Genomic DNA, 24,742 nt, shown 5'->3' on the forward strand with positions numbered 1-24,742 from the left:
TGCTAATGTCAAAGTGAAGTCAAAACTTGCATATTCGATCATTTTAGCATTTCATGACGATAGTCTGTTTGTCTCACTCATACATTTCCATCCTGTTAGGCTAAATTACAGAGAACATTTAGGAAATGTCAAAATGTTAAAAATCTTTTGATATATAAATTAAATCCTCTTTCAGTGTTTACCATATTTACCATTATGCTAGATCAATCGCAATCACCCACAGAGCTATGGCTAATTTAGGCTCCAAATGTTCACCCTGTTAGGTTTCACACTGTTAGAATTATTCAACAAACATAATACAATTTTTCTGAAGGTCAAACTTGTCCCTTTTATGATATACTAAAGAAATTAAACATATACAGTACCAGTCAGAGGTTTGGATACACCTACTCATTCCAGGGTTTTTCTTTATTTTTATTATTTTCTACATTGTAGAATAATAGTGAAGACATCAACACTATGAATTAACATATATGGAATCACGTAGTAACCAAAAAAGTGTTAAACAAATCAAAGTATTTCTTATATTTGAGATTCTTTAAAGTAGCCACCCTTTGCCTTGACGACAGCTTTGCACACTCTTGGCATTCTCTCAACCAGATTCACCTGGAATGCTTTTCCAACAGTCGTGAAGGAGTCCACACATATGCTGAGCACTTGTTGGCTGCTTTTCCTTCATCAAGGCAAAAGGTGGCTACTTTGAAGACTCTAAAATATAAAGTATATATTTGATTTGTTAAACACTTTTTTTGCTTACTACATGATTCCATATGTATTATTTACTTGTGTTGATGCCCTCAATATTATTCTACCATGAAGAAAATAGTAAAAATAAAGAAAAACCCTTGAATGAGTAGGTGTGTTCAAACTTTTGACTGGTACTGTATACTTTTCCCCAAAAGACGTATGAGGTCCAAAAGGCATAGGAATGACATATGAACTATAATGGCAAGGAATTGGTCTACAGGTATACACACACACATGTGCCTACATGCTTGCATTCCCCACACATACACTCACCGGGACACCATCTAGTCCAGGATATCCTGGTACGCCAGCAGTACCCTGAAAATGCAGAAACAGATCAGGAGTCAGAACGCACACACACACACAAGATCTAATATTTATTTTTCTTTAACCATGTCATGATCTCTCTTTTTCTCCTTGTCCCTCTCCATGTCATTATGACACTTGAAACCAGTTGAGAGTGTGTGATTGACAGCGATTATTTTGGGTACATGATTGCAGTACAAGTACAGTACAGCACAAGTGGGACCTGATCAGGTGAAGTGATCAGGTAAAACTCAGAACCCTAAACATGAGGTATTTAATTTACCACATCTCCCTTCGGTCCAGATACGCCAGGGAAGCCCTCCTCTCCTCGATATCCCTTCTCTCCTAGAGGCCCCTGGGGGCCCGGGAACCCTGGTGGCCCCTGTGGCCCTTGTCGTCCTAAAACTCCTGGAACACCCTGGACATCACAGTGACACGTTACAAACACTGGGGATCACGTTTACAAGGCTGCAACATACTGAAAGTAACAAATGAATATAAATATCATGAATTAAGATGGCATGTCAGAGGTATGCCTGTTTTTCAACATATACACTACATGACCCGAAGTATGTGGAGACCTGCTTGTTGAACATCTCATTCCAAAATCATGGGCATTAATATGGATTTGGTCCCCCCTTTGCTGCTATAACAGCCTCCACTCTTATGGGAAGGCATTACACTAGATGTTGGAACATTGCTGTGGGGACTTGCTTCCATTCAGCCACAATAGCATCAGTGAGGTCGGGCACTGATGTTGGGGGTTTAGGGCTGGCTCACAGTTAGAGTTCAATTCATCCCAAAGGTGTTCGATGGAGTTGAGGTCAGGGCTCTGTGCAGACCAATCCAGTTCTTCCACACCGATCTTGACAAAACATTTCTGTATGGACCTCGCTTTGTGCACAGGGGCATTGTCATGCTAAAACAGGAAAGGGCCTTCCCCAAACTGTTGCCACAAAGTTGGAAGCACAGAATTGTCTAGAATGTCATTGAATGCTAAGATTTCCCTTTACTGGAACAAAGAGGCCTAGCCCGAACCATGAAAAACAGTCACAGATCATTATTCCTCCTCCACCAAACTTTACAGGTGGCACTATGCATTGGGTCAGGTAGCCTTCTCCTGGCCCAAATTCGTCCATTGGACTGCCATTGGACTGCGAAGCATGACTCCTCACTCCAGAAATTTGACAAACTGACTTGTTGGAAAGGTGCCACGTTGAAAGTCTCTGAGCTGTTTAGTAATGCCATTCTACTGCCAATGTTTGTCTATGGAGATTGCATTGCTGTGTGCTCGATTTTATACACCTGTCAGCAACGGGTGTGGCTGAAATAGCCGAATCCACTAATTTGAAGGGGTGTCCACATACTTTTGTACATATAGTGTATTATTATCTGAACTGAATATTCCACAACATTGTGCCCTGTGTCGCGTTTATTAGGCACCAAACGGAAGAAAACTGACTGAAACAGGGAGGGATTGCTTGGACTTGTCCAATAAGAATCACAAATGTTAGTTTTCAGCTGCAAAACATTTAACAAACTTTTTCTGCTGTCTGCCCTAATAAACATTGTCCAACTGAACGTGGTCAAAATGAACATGTGTAGACGAGACCTTGGTACTTTTGGTTTAGTAGATAGAATGTCTTTAGCAGCCCCTACTGAGTAAATTATATAAACGCAACATGTAAAGTGTTGGTCCCATGTTTCATGAGCTGAAATTAAAGATCCCAGTAATCTTCCAAACGCACAAAAAGCTTATTTCTCTCAAATTTTGCCAAGATAATCCATCCACCTGACAGTTGTGGCATTTCAATAAGCTGATTTAACAGCATGATCATTACACAGGTGCACTTTGTGCTTGAGACAATGAAAGGCCACTCTAAAATGTGCAGTTTTGTCACACAACACAATGCCACAGATGTCTCAAGTTGAGGGAACGTGCAATTGGCATGCAGACTGCAGAAATGTCCACCAGAGCTGTTGCCAGATAATTTTATGTTAGTTTCTCTACCATAAACTGCCTCCAACATTGTTTTAGAGAATTTGGCAGTACGTCCAACTGGCCTCACAACAGCGTGTTCCAGTTCCTGCCAATATCCATCAACTTCACACAGCCTTTGAAGAGGAGTGGGACATCATTCTACAGGCCACAATAAACAGACTAATCAACTCCAAGTAAAAGAGATGTGTTGCGCTGCATGAGGCAAATGGTGGTCACACCAGATACTGACTGGTTTTCTGATCCACGCCCCTACTTTTTTTTATGGTATCTGTGACCAACAGATGCATATCTGTATTCCAAGTCATGTGACATCCATAGATTAGGGCATAATGAATTTATTTAAATTGACTGATTTCCTTATATGAACTGTAACTCAGTAAAATCTTAAATTGTTGCATGTTGCGTTTATATTTTTGTTCAGTATATAGCAGAGTAATAGCAATATTTGCTTTCTTCTCTTTGCTAATCTCTTGTGGACAGACAACGTAAACATAAGCATCTGATCAAATTACACAAGATTTTAGTTCCGGGATAACTGAGATTATCTCTTTGCAGACAACCAAACCTGGTAAAAACCAACTGCCACAACATACAGTATGGGTTATTTCTGTGTCAATTTCATTGACTGATCGGTGGTGGCAGTAATCTCTTTAAGTGATAATGCCCGAGAAGCCGGTGTTTGGAGGATATATTTGCATGGGTGTTGTTAGGTCCGAGACGAAGTCGGGTTACCAACATATTAAAAATAATGACTGAGATATTTTCATTAAAAACTTTTTTATTTTGATGAATTTATTCATACTATCTCATCCTTTCACAATATATAGTCCCTACACAAATCTAGGGTTGCTACCCAAGCCGACTGGTTGTTCGTTCTATCGGTTCGGTTGCTAGAGACGCAACCCAGTTGTTCAGTATTTTTGTTCTGTATCTATGGACCCGACCCAGTCATTCGTTCTAAATGTCCGATTGCTATACTGGCTGGCAACGTTCTTATCCCTGGCTTGCTAGCTAGAGAACTACGGCTACTTACAGTCGAGTCAAAAAGTGCAGCCGCAATAACAGCAAAGTAGCCGCATTAGCATTTGTTCAAGCTGTTTTCAAGTGACATTTGCTTGGATATATCTATAACAATGAGCTAATGAGAGATTTTGCCTGGCATAGAAAATGTGCTCTCTCGTCAGGCCACTGATGTTCAGAGGAGCTAGCCAACAACACAACTAACACAATCACTTCAAACTGAAGCTGGAAAGACCGTAAACTAGCTGCACTTCGTAATGTTTTACCTTTTTTTTCAATTGACATTTCTTTGTATACAGCGCATTCGGAAACTATTTAGACCACTTGAATTTTTCCACATTTTGTTCTAAAATTGATTAAATAAAAAAATGTCCTCAGCAATCTACACACAATACCCCATAATGACAAAGCAAAAACAGGTTTTTAGAAATATTTTCAGATTTATTAAAAATAAATATAAATACCTTATTTACATAAGTATTCAGACCCTTTGCTACGAGACCTGTTTCTATTGATCATCCTTGAGATGTTTCTACAACTTGATTGGAGTCCACCTGTGGTAAATTCAATTGATTGGACATGATTTGGAAAGGCACACACCTGTCTATATAAGGTCCCACATTTGACAGTGCATGTCAAAGCAAAAACCAAGAAATGTCGAAGGAATTGTCCGTAAAGCCAGGATTGTGTCGAGGCACAGATCAAAGGAAGGGTAACAAATCATTTATGCAGCATTGGAGGACATTGTGTTCTTTGGGAACTTCATCATTCTTAAATGGAAGACGTTTGGAACCACCTTGACTCTTCCTAGAGCTGGCCGCGTGGCTAGCTCTAGGAAGGGTCAGGGAGGTGACCAAGAACCCGATGGTCACTCTGACAGAGCTCCAGAGTAACTCTGTGGAGATGGGAGAAGCTTCCAGAAGGACAACCATCTCTGCAGCACACCACCAATCAGGCCTTTATGGTAGAGCGGCCAGACGGAAGCCACACCTCAGTAAAATGCACATGACAGCCCGCTTGGAGTTTGCCAAAAGGCACCTTGTCACGCCCTGGCCTTAGTATCTTTGTTTTCTTTATTATTTTAGTTAGGTCAGGGTGTGACATGGGGAATGTTTGTGTTTTGTCGTTTTGGGTGGTTATATGGTAAAGGGGGTGTTGGGTTTAGTGTATGAGTTTGTGTTGAGTGAATGTTTCTAGGTATGTCTATGGTTGAGTGAATGTTTCTAGGTATGTCTATGGTTGCCTGAGTGGTTCTCAATCAGAGACAGATGTCTTTCATTTGTCTCTGATTGGGAGCCATATTTAAGGCAGCCATGGGCATCATGCATTTGTGGGTAATTGTCTATGTGTAGTGTTTGTGTCAGCACTATTTGTCTTATAGCTTCACGGTCGTCAGTTTGTTATTTTGTTAGTTTGTGTATAGTGTTCGTTTCGTGTTTTTTCTCTCTTCTAAATAAAAGAAGATGTATTTTTCACACGCTGCGCCTTGGTCCAATCTCTCACCGCAAGACGATCGTGACACACCTAAATGACTCACAGACCATGAGAAACAAGATTCTCAGGTCTGATGAAACCAAGATTGAACTCTTTGGCATAAATGCCAAGTGTCACGTCTGGAGCAGTTGTGTAAAGTACTTAAGTAAAAATACTTTAAACACCGAAAAGTACTCGTTACATTTTGAATGCTTGGCAGGACAGGAAAATTGTAAAATTCATGCAATTATCAAGAGAACATCCATGGTCATCCATATGGCCTCTGATCTGGCAGACTCAAACACAAATGCTTCATTTGTAAATTATGTAAGAGTGTTGGAGTGTGCCCCTGGCTAACCGTAAATAAAAAAAATCTGAAAATGGTGCGGTCTGGTTTGCTTAATATAAGGAATTTAAATTTCTTTACATTTTTACACTTTTTCAATACTTTTTGAGTAGATTGCTGAATCTTTTAACCATACCACGTGGTTAAACTCTGAGACTATCGATCCGACAGAAAAAGAGCTACTCTTCGATACTAATTACTAGTCTGTATCTAGAAATTATGTACCCGTGAATGCGAAGGCCGACAACCGCCGAAACATCTATTCTATAACAACATTGCTGAATGTTACTCTGAACTATCCATCTAACCACGGCATAGAGAGAGAGGGCGGACAAACTCTCCAACAGAGATCACGACGACACACTGAGCGTAAATATATATATTGATTGCAATTATTCCCGAATGAGTGAGCGTTCATGTGAAAAGGATGAGCATTTCAATTGTTAGAATTATCAAGTGTGTAGTGATGCATTTGCGTAATTCCCGCCTTTCTCAGTCTACACCCACTTCCCTTTTTGTCTACCAAAACGTCATGCCGGTTTAGCCCTGTACGGCACATGCCCTATCATTTCCTTGTAAACATATCTACTTTGTTTGTATGTGCATTTCTGTGATGATTTAGTTAATAGATAAATGATTGAGACAATTGATGTATGGATGATTAATAGTGAAGACTGGGTTCGTGCAGACAACCAACAATTTACGACGTTTGGAATGAGCCTAACATGAGGAAAATAATAATTCATAAATTAGAAGACTAATTGATCAGATATTAAAATATCTGATAGTTATATTAGGAAAATTATAACTTTGTAATCTGAATATTTTCCTTGGTGCCCTGACTTCCTAGCTAATTACATTTACCTGATTAGCTAATCTGTCACGACTTCCACCGAAGGTGGGTCCTCTCCCTGTTCGGGCGGTGCTCGGTGGTCGTCGTCGCCGGCCTACTAGCTGCCACCGATCCATTTTTCCTTTTCGTTTGTGTCTGTCTATTGTTTACACCTGTGTCCTATTAGTTGATTTCGGTGGGTTTATTTACCTCCGCTGCCTGCTAGTCTTTGTGCGGGATTGTTTGCTGTGGTTACTTGGTTAGGGGTAAGTGTCTGCACCACAGGGTTTTCTTTCACACAGCAGTTGTACCGTTTTGGCATGTGTTCAGGAGTAGAGGCTTCTCCCCCGCGTGCAGCTTTTATTTCCCTGTGTGTGGCGACCCCGTTTGGGCGTATTCCCCCCCAACCCATGTTGTTGTTGAGTTGGGACTTCTAAATATACTATTGTGCCACTGGGACTCCCTTGCTCTCCTGCTCCTCCCTCCATCACCTGCACCTCCCTCCATCAAGGAGGCAGGTAACATAATCACGTAATAATAAGAATTGATTTGATAAACTAACAGTCTTCAATTTAATGATACCAAAGACACGACATAAGTATATTTTAGCAGTTACAGTTGAAGTCGAAAGTTTACATACACTTAGGTTGGAGTCATTAAAACTCGTTTTTCAAACACTCCACAAATTTCTTGTTAACAAACTATAGTTTTGGCAAGTTGGTTAGGACATCTACTTTGTGCATGACACAAGTCATTTTTCCAACAATTGTTTACAGACAGATTATTTCACTGTATCACAATTCCAGTGGGTCAGAAGTTTACATCACTAAGTTGACTGTGCCTTTAAACAACTTGGTAAATTCCAGAAAATGATGTCATGGCTTTCGAAGCTTCTGATAGGCTAATTGACATAATTGAGTCAATTGGAGGTGTACCTGTAGATGTATTTCAAGGCCTACCTTCAAACTCAGTGCCTCTTTGCTTGACATCATGGGAAAATCAAAAGAAATCAGCCATGACCTCAGAAAAGAATAGTAGACCTCCACAAGTCTGTTTCATCCTTGGGAGCAATTTCCAAACGCCTGAAGGTACCACGTTCATCTGTACAAACAATAGTACGAAAGTACAAACACCATGGGACCACGCAGCCGTCATACCGCTCAGGAAGGCGATGCATTCTGTCTCCTAGAGATGAACGTACTGTGGTGCGAAGAGTGCAAATCAATCCCAGAACAACAGCAAGGACCTTGTGAAGATGCTGGAGGAAACAGGTGCCAACATATCTATATCCACAGCAAAATTAGTCTTATATCGACATGAAAGGCTGCTCAGCAAGGAAGCTCCAAAACTGCTCCAAAACAGCTCCAAAAAAGCCAGACTATGGTTTGCAACTGCACATGGGGACAAAGATCGTACTTTTTTGAGAAATGTTCTCTGGTCTGATAAAACAAAAATAGAACTGTTTGGCCATAATGACCATCGTTATGTTTGGAGGAAAAAGGGATACGCTTGCAAGCCGAAGAACACCATCCCAACCGTGAAGCACGGGGGTGGCAGCATCATGATGTGGGGGTGCTTTGCTGCAGGAAGGACTGGTGCACTTCACAAAATACATGGCATCATGAGGGAGGAACATTATGTGGATATATTGAAGCAACATCTCAAGACATCAGTCAGGAAGTTAAAGTTTGGTCGCAAATGGGTCTTCCAAATGGACAATGACCATAAGCATACTTCTAAAGTTGTGTCAAAATGGCTTAAAGAAAACAAAGTCAAGGTATTGGAGTGGCCATCACAAAGCCCTGACCTCAATCCTATAGAACATTTGTTGGCAGAACTGAAAAAGCGTGTGCGAGCAAGGAGGCCTACAATCCTGACTCAGTTACACCAGCTCTGTCAGGAGGAATGGGCCAAATTTCACCCAACTTATTGTAGGTAATGTTTGACTCAAGTGAAATAATTTAAAGGCAATGCTACCAAATACTAGTTGAGTGTATGTAAACTTCTGACCCACTGGGAATGTGATGAAAGAAAAAAAAACTGAAATAAATCATTCTCTCTACTTTTATTCTGACATTTCACATTCTCAAAATAAAGTGGTGATCCTAACTGACCTAAGACAGGGAATGTTTACTAGGATTAAATGTCAGATTTGTGAAAAAATTAGTTTAAATGTATTTGGCTAAGATGTATGTAAACTTCCGACTTCAACTGTACATTTACTTTTGATACTTAAGTATATTTAAAAACAAATACTTTTAGACTTTTACTCAAGTAGTATTTTACAAGGTGACTTTCACATGCGTAATTTTTTATTAAGGTATCTTAACTTTTACTCAAGTATGACAATTGGGTACTTTTTCCACCACTGGTCAGGAGGAAACCTAGCGCCATCCCTACGGTGAAGCATGGAGGGGACAGCATCATGCTGTGGAGATGTTTTTCAGCGGCAGGGACTGACGGACTAGTCAGGATCGAGGGAAAGATGAACGGGGCAAAGTACAGAGATCCTTGATGAAAACCTGCTCCAGAGATCTCAGGACCTCAGACTGGGGCGAAGGTTCACCTTCTCAGAGATCTGCAGAGAGAATGTGAGAAACTCCCCAAATACAGGTGTGCCAAGCTTGGAGTGTCATACCCAAGAAAACACGATGCTGTAATCACTGCCAAAGGTGCTTCAACAAAGTACTTAGTAAAGGGTCTGAATAGTTGTTTAAATGTGATATCATTTTTTAAATTTTTTATATAAATTAGCAAACATTTCTAGAAACATGTTTTTTCTTCGTCATTATGAAGTATTGTGTGTAGATTGAAAAAAAGACAATTAAATCCATTTTAGAATAAGGCTGTAACGTAACAAAATGTGAAAAGTCAAAGGGCCTGAATACTTTCCGAAGGCACTGAACGTATATCCATAAAAATTATGGAAAACTGATAAAACTGATTCATGATTTCGACTGGCTGAGAAACGTTGCCCGCCTGTCTGTCTCGTCCCGAATCCCGACACGTCATTACTATGGGACAGCAGGAGATCAAGTTTTTAAAGTGCCTGGCTGGGCTGATGAGACATTGGATTGCGCAGTCAGATGGAACAGAGTACATAGGCATTTTAACATCATAGATTTAGCCGGTGGTAACTTGTGGAATAGACACCGGCTGGAATGCGGTTTTAACCAATCAGCATTCAGGATTAGACCCACCTGTTGTATAAATAAATAAAGATTAAATGATGCATTCAAAGACATTCAATGTAGTCAATGTAGTGATTTTACATCGTCAAAAAACTTTGGAATTAAGGTGTACCCCATTCAAGTCACAGGGGGCAGTAGGAGGCATCGCGCACACGCACATGCACACACACACACACACACACACACACTTTGATTCAAATATTGATTCATATTTTCTATCTGAGTCTAGCTTCTAGTCTCCCGTCGCCATGGTCTACAGACAGAGAAATATAATTACTAGAACAGACATTCCCATTGAAGTACATTTTCTGTGATGGGTGGACTGGCGGCCATAGTGGGTGTAGCTACCCATAAGAGTAAAGCAGGACGTTGTTCTATTTCTATGGGTCTAGGTCTATACCAGGGAGGCACAGCTCTGACTTAGTTTATACTGTAGCAGGCTGTTCCCACACACACACAATCTAGCCACAGTGTCAACCAATACCCCAGTGGATAGAGTCACACAGTGTGAGTGTAAAAGTGTGTGTTTTGCTTGAATAGAACTGTAACGTTTATGCTAGTGAGTTAATGTGTCTGTGTTCGAAAAGTGTATGCCGGGGAACATGTACTCTATGCGTATGTGTGGGTGTTTACTTATGTGTGTGTCTTTGTCTTAGTGTAAGTGTGTGCAGCACTAGGGAATAGAGCCGGTGTTGACTGGCGTGTTCAGAGTGGATGTGACAGAAGCTCAGTGCTGAACACTCTACGTGCCCCTGTCTTTCTCCCAGCTCGCAGGCCTGTGAAAATCACTAAGACCCCTGATTCCCATTGAGTCCGTGTCACAGCAGCCATTGTGTGAGCCCGGCCATGGAGGCTAGTACAGCAAATTACAGTCTCGCCCAGCTGTCAAAATACAACTAAGCTAGTCGCTCCTACAGCCTCTCACCAGGCCTCCACAAGCAAGGCCTTGACCAGGCCAGTACACTCACCACCAGTACAAGTAATGGTTCCAACTCCAACATTTAATCCACTCAGATACAACAAGTTTGTAGCTCCTACAGCCTGTTACCAGGCCTTGACCAGTACACCAGTACACCCATCACCAGTACAAGTAGTGGTTCCAACTCCAACGTTTAACCAACTCTTACATAACTTCAAATAAGTGTTTACCACACAAATCATACATAATGACAGGTGTGTTAGCTAGAGTGTGTTTTGTCGCAGTTGTAAGAATAAATTGAGGTGTGGAGAGGTCAGACATCTAGTTATTGTGTAAATCGATGAGAGAGGTCAAATTCAGTGTGTGTGTGTGGGGACTGAGCACCCTTTCTGGACTTTATTAAATATTAAAATTTCTGTCTGGAGTGTCAGCACACCACTACTCACACTTTCATGATGTGAACAGGGTCATGTTCATTTGGCACCAAATGGGGAAAAAACACACTGAAAGAGGGAGGGGCTACCTGGACTTAACAAATGGTAATTTTCATTGTTTGTTGGGTGGGTATCTATAAGGGTAGCGGGGGGGGGCAGGTATCTGACTAGTGGCTATTCAGGGTCTGAATACTTTTGTAGATGTGATATTTCAGTTTATTTTATATTATACAAAATGTGGAAAAAGTGAAGGGGTCTGAATACTTTCCGAATGCACTGTATATTCTGTATTCATTGGTAGCTGTGTGCTAGCAACTGGGGCTGTGCATGTAGTCTGTAATCATTGGTGGGAGTAGGAATCTGGTGAGAAGAGGATCATTACTAATTTACGACTGAGCTCTTCATCCTTCCACATTCTAGTATAATGTCTCCAGTTCCCTCTCACCAGTCGCTCCCCCTGCCACTATAGACTGATTAAAGAGGAGGCCTTCTGAAAGGGCACTCCATCAATGAACAGGTGTGTTTGTGTATGTGTGCGCATGCATGCGTGCGTGTGTGAGTACATGTGTATGCATTTGTTTATTCTGTCTACATGTCTGTGCATGCATGCGTGTGTGTCTTGTCTACCTTGGCTCACAACGCTTATTTGAGCACCTGTGCACACTCACTTTACTGCACGGCTCACTGTAATTGTGCTCTTCTGCTTTACAAGGAGGCAGTAAATGTGTCACTTTCTTGTAAAGGATATCATTGGGACATTGCCTCTGCGGCATCTGTGCCCTTACACTGCCACATTCTAGAGTACACAAAACAGCCTGGCCATTTAGCTAAACCTCTCCGACTCTCATTGACAATAAGCTTTCCTACCTAGTACCTACCCATAAGCATAACTGAAAATGTGTGAGCAGACGTGAAGATGGAATATTGCTGTAATGTGTTGTGGGATAGACAGGATAAACAGCATTTACAACATAGGGCTGCGATGGCAACACACCTGAATGGGAGCAAGCGTGATAAGGTTCATCAAGCTGGCACAGTGTGCCAACATCTCAGCAGGGTGGGTAGAGGGCGGGGTGTGTATGTGTTTGTATGTGTGTGCATTAGTACTGAGTACATGCATGTGCAAGCACACCCACGTGTTTATTTTATTTTATTTCACCTTTATTTAACCAGGTAGGCCAGTTGAGAACAAGTTCTCATTTACTGCGACATGGCCAAGATAGAGCAAAGCAGTGTGACACAAACAACACAGGGGATAAACAAACGCACAGTGAATAACACAATAGCAAAGTATATATACAGTGTGTGCATATGTAGTAAGATAGAGATACTGGTAGAGATACAAGTAGAGATACTGGAGTGCAAAGGAGCAAAAAAATAAATAACAGTATGAGGATGAGGTAGTTGGGTTGGCTATTTACAGATTGGCTATGTACAGGTGCAATGATCGGTAAGCTGCTCTGACAGCTGATGCTTAAAGACAGCTGATGCTTAAAGTTAGCTTAAAGTCAGCTTCAGTGATTTTTGCAATTCGTTCCAGTCATTGGAAGCAGAGACCTGGAAGGCAAGGCGGCTAAAGAAGGAGTTGGCTTTGGAGGTGACCAGTGAAATATACCTGCTGGAGCACGTGCTACAGGTGGGTGCTGCTATGGTGGCAAGTGAGCTGAGATAAAGCGGGGCTTTACCTAGCAAAGACTTATAGATGACCTGGAGCCAGTGGGTTTGGCGACAAATATGAAGCGAGGGCTAGCCAACGAGAGCATACAGGTCACAGTGGTGGGTAGTATATGGGGCTTTGGTGACAAGACGGATGGCACTGTGATAGACTACATCTAATTCGCTGAGTAGAGTGTTGGAGGATATTTTGTAAATGACATCGTCGAAGTCAAGGATCGGTAGGAGAGTCAGTTTTACGAAGGTATGTTTGGCAGCATGAGTGAAGGAGGCTTTGTTGCAAAATAGGAAGCCGATTCTAGATTTAATTTTGGATTGGAGATGCTTAATGTGAGTCTGGAAGGAGAGTTTACAGTCTAACCAGACACCTAGGTTTTTGTAGTTGTCCACATATTCTAGGTCAGACCAGTCCAGAGTAGTGATGCTAGTTGGGTGGGCGGGTGCGGGCAGCAATCGGTTGAAGAGCATGCATTTAGTTTTACTTGCATTTAAGAGCAGTTGGATAAACTCATCTGGAGGTTTGTTAACACAGTGTCCAAAGAAGGTCCAGAAGTATACAGAATGGTGTCGTCTGCATAGAGGTGGATCAGAGAACCACCAGCAGCAAGAGCGACATCATTGATGTATACAGAGAAAAGAGTCGGCCCGAGAATTGAACCCTGTGGCAAGCCCATAGAGACTGCCAGAGGTCCGGACAACAGGCCCTCCGATTTGACACACTGAACTCTATCTGAGAAGTAGTTGGTGAACCAGGCGAGACAATCATTTGAGAAACCAAGGCTGTTGAGTTTGCCGATAAGAATGTGGTGATTGACAGAGTCGAAAGCCTTGGCCAGGTCGATGAACACGGCTGCACACTATTGTCTTTTATCGATGGCGGTTATGCTATTGTTTAGGACCTTGAGCGTGGCTGAGGTGCACCCATGACCAGCTCGGAAACCAGATTGCATAACGGAGAAGGTACGGTGAGATTCTAAATGGTTGGTGATCTGATTGTTAGCTTGGCTTTCGAAGACTTTAGAAAGGCAGGGTAGGATAGATATAGCTCTGTAACAGTTTGGGTCTAGAGTGTCTCCCCCTTTGAATAGGGGGATGACCGCGGCAGCTTTCCAATCTTTAGGTATCTCAGATGATACGAAAGAGAGGTTGAACAGGCTAGTAATAGGGGTTGCAACAAATGCAGTGGATAATTTTAGAAAGAGAGGGTCCAGATTGCTGATTTGTAGGTGTCCAGATTTTGCAGCTCTTTCAGAACATCAGCTATCTGGATTTGGGTGGAGAAATGGGGGATGCTTGGGCAAGTTGCTGTGGGGGCTGCAGAGCTGTTGACCGGGGTAGGGGTAGCCAGGAAAGCATGGCCAGCCGTAGATCGGTGTTGACAGTGTTTCCTAGCCTCAGTGCAGTGCGCAGCTGGGAGGAGGTCCTCTTATTCTCCATGGATTTACAGTGTCCCAGATCTTTTGGGAGTTTGTGCTACAGGATGCAAAATTCAGTTTGAAAGAGCTAGCCTTTGCTAACCTAACTGCCTGTGTAAATTGGTTCCTAGGAAAGCACTTTTAAAGAATAACCAGACATCCTCTACTGACGGAATGAGGTCAATATCCTTCCAGGATACCCGGGCCAGGTCGAATAGAAAGGGAGTGTTTGACAGTGATGAGGGGTGGTTGTTTGACCGCGGACCCATCACGCAGGCAATGCGGCAGTGATCGCTGACATCCTGGTTGAAGACCGCAGAGGTGTATTTAGAGGGCAGGTTGGTCAGAATGATATCTATGAGAATGCCCGTGTTCCCGGATTTAGGGTTCTACCTGGTAGGTTCCATGATCATTTGTGTGAGATTAAGGGCATCTAGCTTAGATTGTAGGAAGGCCGGGGTGTTAAGCATATCCAAGTTTATGTCATCTAACAGTACAAACTGGGGGGCAATTAATTCACATATGGTGTCCAGGGCACAGCTGGGGGCTGAGGGGGGTCTATAACAACAGTGAGAGACTTATTTCTGGAAAGGTGGATTTTTTTAAGTAGAAGCTCGAATTGTTTGGGCACAGACCCTGGATAGCATGACAGAACTCTGCAGGCTATCTCTACAGTAGATTGAAACTCCTCCCCCTTTGGCAGTTCTATCTTGGCGGTAAATGTTGTAGTTAGGGATGGACATTTCTGAATTTTTGGTGGCCTTCCTAAGTCAGGAATCAGACACGGCTAGGACATCAGGGTTGGCATAGTGTGCTAAAGAAGTGAATAAAACAAACTTAGGGAGGAGGCTTCTGATGTTAACATGCATGAAACCAAGGCTTTTACGGTTACAGAAGTCAACAAATGATAGTGCCTGGGGAATAGGAGTGGAACTGGGGGCTGCAGGGCCTGGGTTAACCTCTACATCTCCAGAGGAACAGAGGATGAGTAGGATAAGGGTACGGCGAAAGGCTATAAGAACTGGTCGTCTAGTGCGTTGGGGATAGATAATAAAAGGAGCAGATTTCTGGGCGTGGTAGAATAGATTCAAGGGATAATGTACAGACAAGGGTATGGTAGGATGTGAGTATAGTGGAGGTAAAAGTAGGTGTTGATTACGATGAGAGAGGTTTCGTCTCTGGAGGCACAAGTTAAGCCAGGTGAGGTCTCCAAATGTGTGTGGGGTGGGACGAAAGAGCTATCTAAGGCAGTTTGAGTGGGACTGAAGGCTCTACAGTGAAATAAAACAGTAATAACTAGCCAAGACAGCAGTAGACAAGGCATATTGACATTAGAGAGAGGCATAAAGAAATCACAGGTGTTGATCAGGAGAGCTAAGACAACAATGGGTAAATGGCGATGAATGGGCAGAGCAGGTCAGTTAGGTATATACAGGACCTGAGTTCGAGGCTGGGGCCGACAGGTAAACAAAATGAGGTACTGTGTTATTGAAACAGTCCAGGGGGCATTAGCTGTGTAGCCAAGTGATCATAGGGTCAAAAGAGCAGTAATAGGTGAGTCAGGGTGCTGTTAGGTAGTTACTACTACGCTAGGCGAGCAGGGGACACAGCGTTCAGAAAAGCTAGCGGGCCGGGGCTAGTAGATGGTTCTTCGGCGACATCGTAACAGAATATTCTGTTCAGACCATCTGGAAATCACGTCGGCAGTCCAGTCGTGATGTATCCGCGGGGCATATCCCCCCATTATACGGAACACCGCTAATCCCATTAGCTGTGTCTCACTATAAGCCTCTTTCCTCCATTAACACACTCACTGGGCAGCGTTTTACCACTCTCTACCCCAGAAACACACTGGGACCATTTGTGAACCATTTCAGGAAACTAGGCGTATGTTGCAGGTCACTACTTCACACGAGAGTCGTTTGAACGTAAACTTTTTTTTAATCAAAATGCGTTTTTTGCCAGAAATGCCTTCTTGAACATGTGAACTTTCATGTGCCTTCATAACAAACTTGTATGCCATCTGTAAATAAATTATGAGTCTAGTTGGTTTAGCCACAGAAAAAAACAGTAACCTCCCGCTAGCCATGATTGGCTGAGACAATGAGTGGACTGGACATGCCGAGAGATGAGTTTGGAATGGTCTGCCATATAGCACGCTTCCGTCTATTTGAGCTGTTCCGAATGTGTTGATAATCCTGTCTAATGCTGCTTTAAAAAATATATATTGCGTAGTAAAACTGCATAAGTGTTGCTCTCCACTTTCTGGATGACCGATTTCAGTGGAATTCGAATATGATAGCTAAGGAGATGGAGAAAACACCTGTCTCCAGATTACATCTTCAAACTAAGGACAACCACAGAAGATGTGTCCATCTATGATGTATACGGGTAAGAAAGTCGTTTCATTTCAAGTTAAAGTGTACTGTTAGCTAGCTAAAGTTAGATGGCTGGCTCACTAGCTAACGTTACGTGTGTGATCTTATTATTCATATCTTCGAGCCATATGCTTTGCTAGCTAACATAGAACCTGGTTGGTTAGCTACCTGCAGATTCATGCAGGGTAGTAACGTCATGAATTGAGATTATGGTTCATTGTCTAGCTAGCTAGCTACATGTCTGAACAAAAGACTCCACTATGCAAGTAACCATTTCGGGTGCGTTTGTAAATTCAGTCTGGCCATCAACTCCGATTTCAGAGCAGTCTCGTCTGAGTGTGCCAGAGCGCAGAATAACTGATGTATTTACAAAAGCTCAATACCAGTTGAATTTGGCCGCTGTCAGTAAACGTTGGTAAAAAAGCGTAATTAAAATTGTTGCCAGTAGCACAATTACAGTCACCAATGCTCTGGATAACATGAAAACAGCCTAACCAGTTCCGCTAGGGCGAGTAATGTTCAGTGAGCTGTTCTCTCATTTGTGTCTGGAAGTAGCTAGCAAGTTAGCTTGGGTGCTTGATGGCTTTTTCTTTTACAAAACTGTATAAATATTATTATGAACAAAACAAATACAAAAATAGTAATATACAAACAAGAGTACATAAACCTAACAGACAGGGGTATTACATATTGAGATACATTTTCAATTTGTCAAAAGGTTTTATGGTACATATTCCTTTTTTGTTTTTACACTTACTGATAATTTCAAAATAATATTTAAATTCTCTTTTATTTCATTTAACCTTTATTTAACTAGGCAAGTCAGTTAAGAACAAATTCTTATTTACAACGACGGCCAAACCCTAACCCGGACGACGCTGGGCTAATTGTGTGCCGCCCTATGGGACTCCCAATCACGGCCGGTTGTGATACAGTCTGGAATCAAACCAGGGTCTATAATGACGCCTCTAGCACTGAGATGCAGTGCCGTAGACCACTGCGCCACTCGGGAGCCCAATGTTAAGAGGTGTTTGTTCTCCGCCCACTTCATTTTATGGATAAAGAATCTGCCATGAAAAATAAACAAATTAACAATGAAAGTTAAATCAGTGTCCATATAATTTGGATCAAATTAAAACATAAAATCAGTCTTTCAAATTAACAATAATATTTGTTACTTTTAAAATAAAATCTTCTAACTCACTCCAAAATCTTCTGACATAAGAACAGTCCCAAAATAAATGTTCAAGAGTCTCGCCACACTGTGGCGACCCGTCATCCCCACGAAAAAAATAATAATAATTGGGGGAGCTTGCCTGTTTTCCATGTTATTTCGGCATTAATACGAGTCACATATCAGTTTGCAAACAATATATATCATTGAGTTAATAAAGCCGCATACAAACATGGTCTCTTTTTTGTTTTCTTGAGTAAGGCAGCTCCAAAATGCAGGTGTTTCAGTCTAGTGCTTTCTGTGTTGGTGGGGCAAGCCAGCCGAAAATACAGTGTTGCGCCGTGATTGGGTAAGTGTTCTGTCACTCATGGGGACACTACGTCACCGTCAAGTCGAAGGGGCGAGCTAGAAAATTCTAGCCAATTGGGTGCTGCCATAGAGTTACATTAGAAGTGCCCATCCAAGAAGGCTCAAGGTCATTGGCCACAGAAAAAATGATGTCAAATCATGTTATATGTACAGTAGCTTTGATTGGACTGATCATGTCAACCTCATACTTTCAAAATCGTAGCTAGCAGTCATCATCATGAATCAAGTCGACAATCTACTGGCAAATCCTTTTTAATCCTTGTCATATGAAGATAAATAATGAAGAGAAATTATAGATAAAACGTATCGGTGCTCATCGGCCATTGGACATAAACATTACACAACAAGTTGGATATCGCAAATTCAACAATGAGTGGTTTGGAAGGAATCAGTGACAGTAGCTAACTGCAAGCATTGCAAAGCAATCACTAGCCTGCTATTCAGTGGAATGGCTGTGTGGTCCCAAATCTGGGATTAAGGGTCTCTTTTCCAAGTTTAAAATTATAAACATTCAACATTGGCCATGCTGTCAATGAAGCATGACTTGTGCCTCGCTCAAAACAACTGTTAACTCGGAACTGCGAAAACTTGACTTCAGTCAGTTCAAGACAAGTGGAAAGTAGGGAATAAACAACCTCCGACTGGGAAACTATCTTTTGAGTTGTCATCCAACTCGGAATTGTAAATCTGGCCTCTTTCTAGAGCTATGACCTGAAGATCAATGACATCATTATGATTCAACCTTGTTTTTTTCAGAGTGCCCAGTTGTCTTGAAAGCGCCATAAATCCAGAGAATGCAAGACTTTGATGACAAAATTTGTCGACGAAGGAACGCCGCGCCACCTTCCTGTTCAAGTGAGCACAGCGCAACAAGGTGAATCCAAAAATGTATTGTATGCTGCTGCATAAATTATGTAATATGCCAGGGAGATATGTATACTGTAGCTAAGAAAGCAATACTAAGTGTATGTTGTGTAGTAAGATGTTAGTAGCTCATGTGCCTCACCCTAATAATTTGGTCTATTTACCCCTCTTAATTTTGCCTACTGTTCTGACTTGGTGGTGCACATGTAGCCTATAACCTGTTTTAGAGAAATGTAATCATCGAATATTGTAAGAGCTTTTATTGTCTGCTTATATGCCCCCTTTATTTATCCTACGGTTCTGACTTGGTGTACAGGGAGAACACTGTAAGAATGGCCCATGTTCTGAATTCTGTCGCTGTACATTTCAAAAGTGCTAAACAAATACTTATATTGACTATGTCCGTCCTAGCTCGCACGTTAACGTCTTAATCGAAATTACGGATTGCCTCTTATCCGCCTGTCATCCCCTTATGCCATAATTTGTACATCTCAATTGTCATTAGAAACCACATTTGTTTAAGCAAGTCAGCCATTTCACCTTTTTTTTAAAGGCAGTAAATGAGGCTGAATGAACTGTTTCGCTGCCAGACAAGGCTCCGCTGATAGCCAGGTGTAGCAGTGGTAAGATGTGGGACTGCTGTTGGGACAGCTTTATTTAGGCCATTTGTGGGCACCGTTTGTCAAAGTTATAGTGCAATTAATGTGTTGTTTAGTGTTGTGTTGTGTAGTGGCTGTGCTGGCATGCATCCCACTTATTCATTTTTTTGTCCCACCAAGACTTACGTGCTAAAATCACCACTGCAACCACAAAATACACATTTGTTATCATTAGCTATTTTGAATCTGTGTATTATAAAGGTCTTTACAGGGGTACTTGACTGCTGTTGTTAGTGCAGAACGCTCAGATCAACCCTTAAAGCGATGAGTGGGGCTAAAGCTTAAGAGGGTGTGAACAATGCTGAATGGGTGTAGACAAAGAAGGGCTCTCCAGTAATAGTACCAAAACAGTCAAAGGCCATTTTCTCATGTGAGTATAGAAGTTTATCAACTTTCAAAGCAAAATTACTTTCCCATTGTTCCTCAAATGTAGTGTATGATATACCATTTTGTAGCTCTGAGTCTCTACTTTTATCCAATGTAAAAAACACAATTTCAAATGTTGCTATATTGAGCCGGTCGGTCACATTTTAACACCCCACTTTGTTCTCTCTCCCCCTCCCCCAAACCCAAGTCTCATACATAGCCCTGTTGTTCAGTGCCCAAAGCCCTAAGCCCAGAAAATCTCAACATCTCGTAAATACTTCTCAATGTTCATATTATCATAATCTACCCAATCTCTAGAGAGTGAAAGGGAGGATGAAGGTTTGGATGAAGGCACTGTTCTGTGCTGCCCTGTGACTGGAGGCATGGCGCTATTGGTGTCCTGACCATTTTTGGTGACCAGGGCCTGTATGCACATTATCAAGTGTAGGAGTGTCTGATCTAGGATCAGGTCCCCTCTGCCCGTGTAATGTTATCCTAAAAGGCTAAACTGATGCTAAATCAGCACTTGACACATATGGCACCTGTCCTTGAACAAGGCTGTGGTTTTCTAGATCTACTCTCCACATATTATTTATACATTCCCTTGTGTCTCTGCCATTTACATCCCTGCCAGCTTCAGCTCAAAATCTATGTTGAGATTCTCCAAACTAAGAAATCTACACTCTAAAACCATGAATCGTCACACGTACAGTTGAAGTCGGAAGTTTACAAGTTTACAAGTTTACTCAAGGTTGGAGTCATTAAAACTTGTTTTTTAACCACTCCACACATTTCTTGTGAACAAACTATAGTCTTGGCAAGTCGGTTAGGACATCTACTTTGTGCATGACACAAGTCATTTTTCCAACAATTGTTAACAGACAGATTATTTCACTTAATTCCCTGTGTCACAATTTCAGTGGGTCAGAAGTTTACATACACTAAGTTGACTGGGCATTTAAACAGCTTGGAAAATTCCAGAAAATTATGTCAATGCTTTCGAAGCTTCTGATAGGCTAATTGACATAATTTGAGTCAATTGGAGGTGTACCTGTGAATGTATTTCAAGGCCTAGCTTCAAACTCAGTGCCCCTTTGCTTGACATCATGGGAAAATCAAAAGAAAACAGCCAAGACCTCAGAAAAAAGATTGTAGACCTCCACAAGTCTGGTTCATCCTTGGGAGCAATTTCCAAATGCCTGAAGGTACCATATTCATCTGTACAAACAATAGTACGCAAGTATATACACCATGGAGCCACGCAGCCGTCATACCGCTCAGGAAGGAGACGCATTCTGTCTCCTAGAGATTAACATACTTTGGTGCAAAAAGTGCAAATCAATCCCAGAACAACAGCAAAGGACCTTGTGAAGATGCTGGAGGAAACAGGTGCAAAAGTATCTACAGTGGGGAGAACAAGTATTTGATACACTGCCGATTTTGCAGGTTTTCCTACTTACAAAGCATGTAGAGGTCTGTCATTTTTATCATAGGTACACTTCAACTGTGAGAGACGGAATCTAAAACAAAAATCCAGAAAATCACATTGTATGATTTTTAAGTAATTAATTTGCATTTTATTGCATGACATAAGTATTTGATCACCTACCAACCAGTAAGAATTCCGGCTCTCACAGACCTGTTAGTTTTTCTTTAAGAAGCCCTCCTGTTCTCCACTCATTACCTGTATTAACTGCACCTGTTTGAACTCGTTACCTGTATAAAAGACACCTGTCCACACACTCAATCAAACAGACTCCAACCTCTCCACAATGGCCAAGACCAGAGAGCTGTGTAAGGACATCAGGGATAAATTGTAGACCTGTACAAGGCTGGGATGGGCTACAGGACAATAGCCAAGCAGCTTGGTGAGAAGGCAACAACTGTTGGCACAATTATTAGAAAATGGAAGAAGTTCAAGATGACGGTCAATCACCCTCGGTCTGGGGCTCCATGCAAGATCTCACCTCGTGGGGCATCAATGATCATGAGGAATGTGAGGGATCAGCCCAGAACTACACGGCAGGACCTGGTCAATGACCTGAAGAGAGCTGGGACCACAGTCTCAAAGAAAACCATTAGTAACACACTACGCCGTCATGGATTAAAATCCTGCAGCGCACGCAAGGTCCCCCTGCTCAAGCCAGCGCATGTCCAGGCCCGTCTGAAGTTTGCCAATGACCATCTGGATGATCCAGAGGAGGAATGGGCGAAGGTCATGTGGTCTGATGAGACAAAAATAGAGCTTTTTGCTCTAAACTCCACTCGCCGTGTTTGGAGGAATAGAAGGATGAGTACAACCCCAAGAACACCATCCCAACCGTGAAGCATGGAGGTGGAAACATCATTCTTTGGGGATGCTTTTCTGCAATGGGGACAGGACGACTGCACCGTATTGAAGGGAGGATGGATGGGGCCATGTATCGCGAGATCTTGACCAACAACCTCCTTCCCTCAGTAAGAGCATTGAAGATGGGTCGTGGCTGGGTCTTCCAGCATGACAATGACCCGAAACACACAGCCAGGGCAACTAAGGAGTGGCTCCGTAAGAAGCATCTCAAGGTCCTGGAGTGGCCTAGCCAGTCTCCAGACCTGAACCCAATAGAAAATCTTTGGAGGGAGCCGAAATTCCGTATTGCCCAGCGACAGCCCCGAAACCTGAAGGATCTGGAGAAGGTCTGTATGGAGGAGTGGGCCAAAATCCCTGCTGCAGTGTGTGCAAACCTGGTCAAGAACTACAGGAAACGTATGATCTCTGTAATTGCAAACTAAGGTTTCTGTACCAAATATTCAGTTCTGCTTTTCTGATGTATCAAATACTTATGTCATGCAATAAAATGCTAATTAATTAATTAAAAATCATACAATGTGATTTTCTGGATTTTTGTTTTAGATTCCTTCTCTCACAGTTGAAGTGTACCTATGATAAAAATTACAGACCTCTACATGCTTTGTAAGTAGGAAAACCTGCAAAATTGTCAGTGTATCAAATACTTGTTCTCCCCACTGTATATCCACAGTAAAACGAGTCATATTTCGACATAACCTGAAAGTGTCATGCGGAATGACGCTGTTGAGAAGAAGCAGGTATGGGGAGTAAAACATTTAATTTTAACGGACAGGAACAGCGTCAGAGACTAAAACTAAAGACAAAAATCAATCAAACGCAGCAGCGGGGAACAGAGCAAGGGAAAAGACAAATATAGGGGAGGAAAAGAACATGTGATAAGTGAGTCCAGGTGAGTTCAATAACGCTGATGCGAGTGACGAGGGAGGGCAGGTGTGAGTGATGGATGGCAGGAGCGTGTGATGCAGGGTAATCTGGCGCCCTCAAGCACCAAGGGAAGGGAAGAGCGGGAGCAGACGTGACAGAACGGCCGCTCAGCAAGGAAGAAGCCACTGCTCCAAAACCACCATAAAAAAGCCAGACTACGGTTTGCAACTGCACATGGGGACAAAGATCGTACTTTTTGGATAAATGTTCTCTGATCTGATAAAACTAAAATAGAACTGTTTGGCCATAATGACCATCGTTATGTTTGGAGGAAAAAGGGGGAGGCTTGCAAGCCCGAAGAACACCATCCCAACTGTGAAGCAAGGGGGTGGCAGCATCATGTTGTGGGGGTGCTTTGCTGCAGGAGGGACTGGTGCACTTCACAAAATAGATGGCATCATGAGGGAGGAACATTATGTGGACATACTGACACTACATCTCAAGATATCAGTCAGGAAGTTAAAGCTTGGTCGCAAATGGGTCTTCCAAATGGACAATGACCCCAAGCATACTTCCAAAGTTGTGGCAAAATGGCTTAAGGACAACAAAGTCAAGGTATTGGAGTGGCCATCACAAAGCCCTGACCTCAATCCTATAGAACATTTGTGGACAGAACTGACAAAGTATGTGGGAGCAAGGAGTACTACAAACCTGACTCAGTTACATCAGCTCTGTCAGGAGGAATGGGCCAAAATTCACCTAACTTATTATGGGAAGCTTGTGGAAGGCTACCCAAAATGTTTGACCCAAGTTAAACTATTTACAGGCAATGCTACCAAATACTAATTGAGTGTATGTAAACTTCTGACCCACTAGGAATGTGATGAAAGAAATAACAGCTGAAATAAATAATTATCTCTACTATTATTCTGACATTCACATTCTTAAAATGAAGTGGTGATCCTAACTGACCTAAGACAGGGAATGTTTACTAGGATTAAATGTCAGGAGTTGTGAAAAACTGAGTTTAAATGTATTTGGCTAAGGTGTATGTAAACTTCCGACTTCAACTGTATATATAACCTAAACGTCTGTGTTTAAAATTAAAACAATAGACATTTAGTTTTGCCAATAAGTGTTCATCTTAAACACAGGAGTTTACAATGCAAGATAAAATATGATAGTCCGTTTTTTCCAGTCAGATTCCAACCAGGAGAGCACAATATATCTCCTAAGTTTTCAGATTTTAAACACTAGTGTTTACTTTCCCATCGTCTCTCAGAGTGAAAAACATGTGTGTGGGCGGCTCATTATCATATTTCCCAGTATGCTTTGTTGCAGGTTGATTTTTAGAATAGA

At 42.0% G+C, this 24,742-nt stretch overlaps 1 protein-coding gene across 2 annotated transcripts in view; it reads right to left on the minus strand.

Annotated features, from left to right (window-relative positions):
- Positions 1–24,742, minus strand: part of col4a4 (collagen, type IV, alpha 4) — a 170,289-nt gene that overhangs the window by 93,943 nt on the left and 51,604 nt on the right. For both annotated transcript variants that reach the window (XM_071356391.1, XM_071356390.1), the window contains exons 5-6: positions 1,337–1,471; positions 1,021–1,065 (exon numbers count right to left, since the gene is read on the minus strand). In XM_071356391.1, coding sequence (XP_071212492.1) covers positions 1,021–1,065; positions 1,337–1,471 — 180 coding nt within the window. The remainder of the gene's footprint in view (positions 1–1,020; positions 1,066–1,336; positions 1,472–24,742) is intronic.

Source organism: Salvelinus alpinus, chromosome 21 (assembly GCF_045679555.1).
Source record: "Salvelinus alpinus chromosome 21, SLU_Salpinus.1, whole genome shotgun sequence".
NCBI classification, from domain to species: domain Eukaryota; kingdom Metazoa; phylum Chordata; class Actinopteri; order Salmoniformes; family Salmonidae; genus Salvelinus; species Salvelinus alpinus.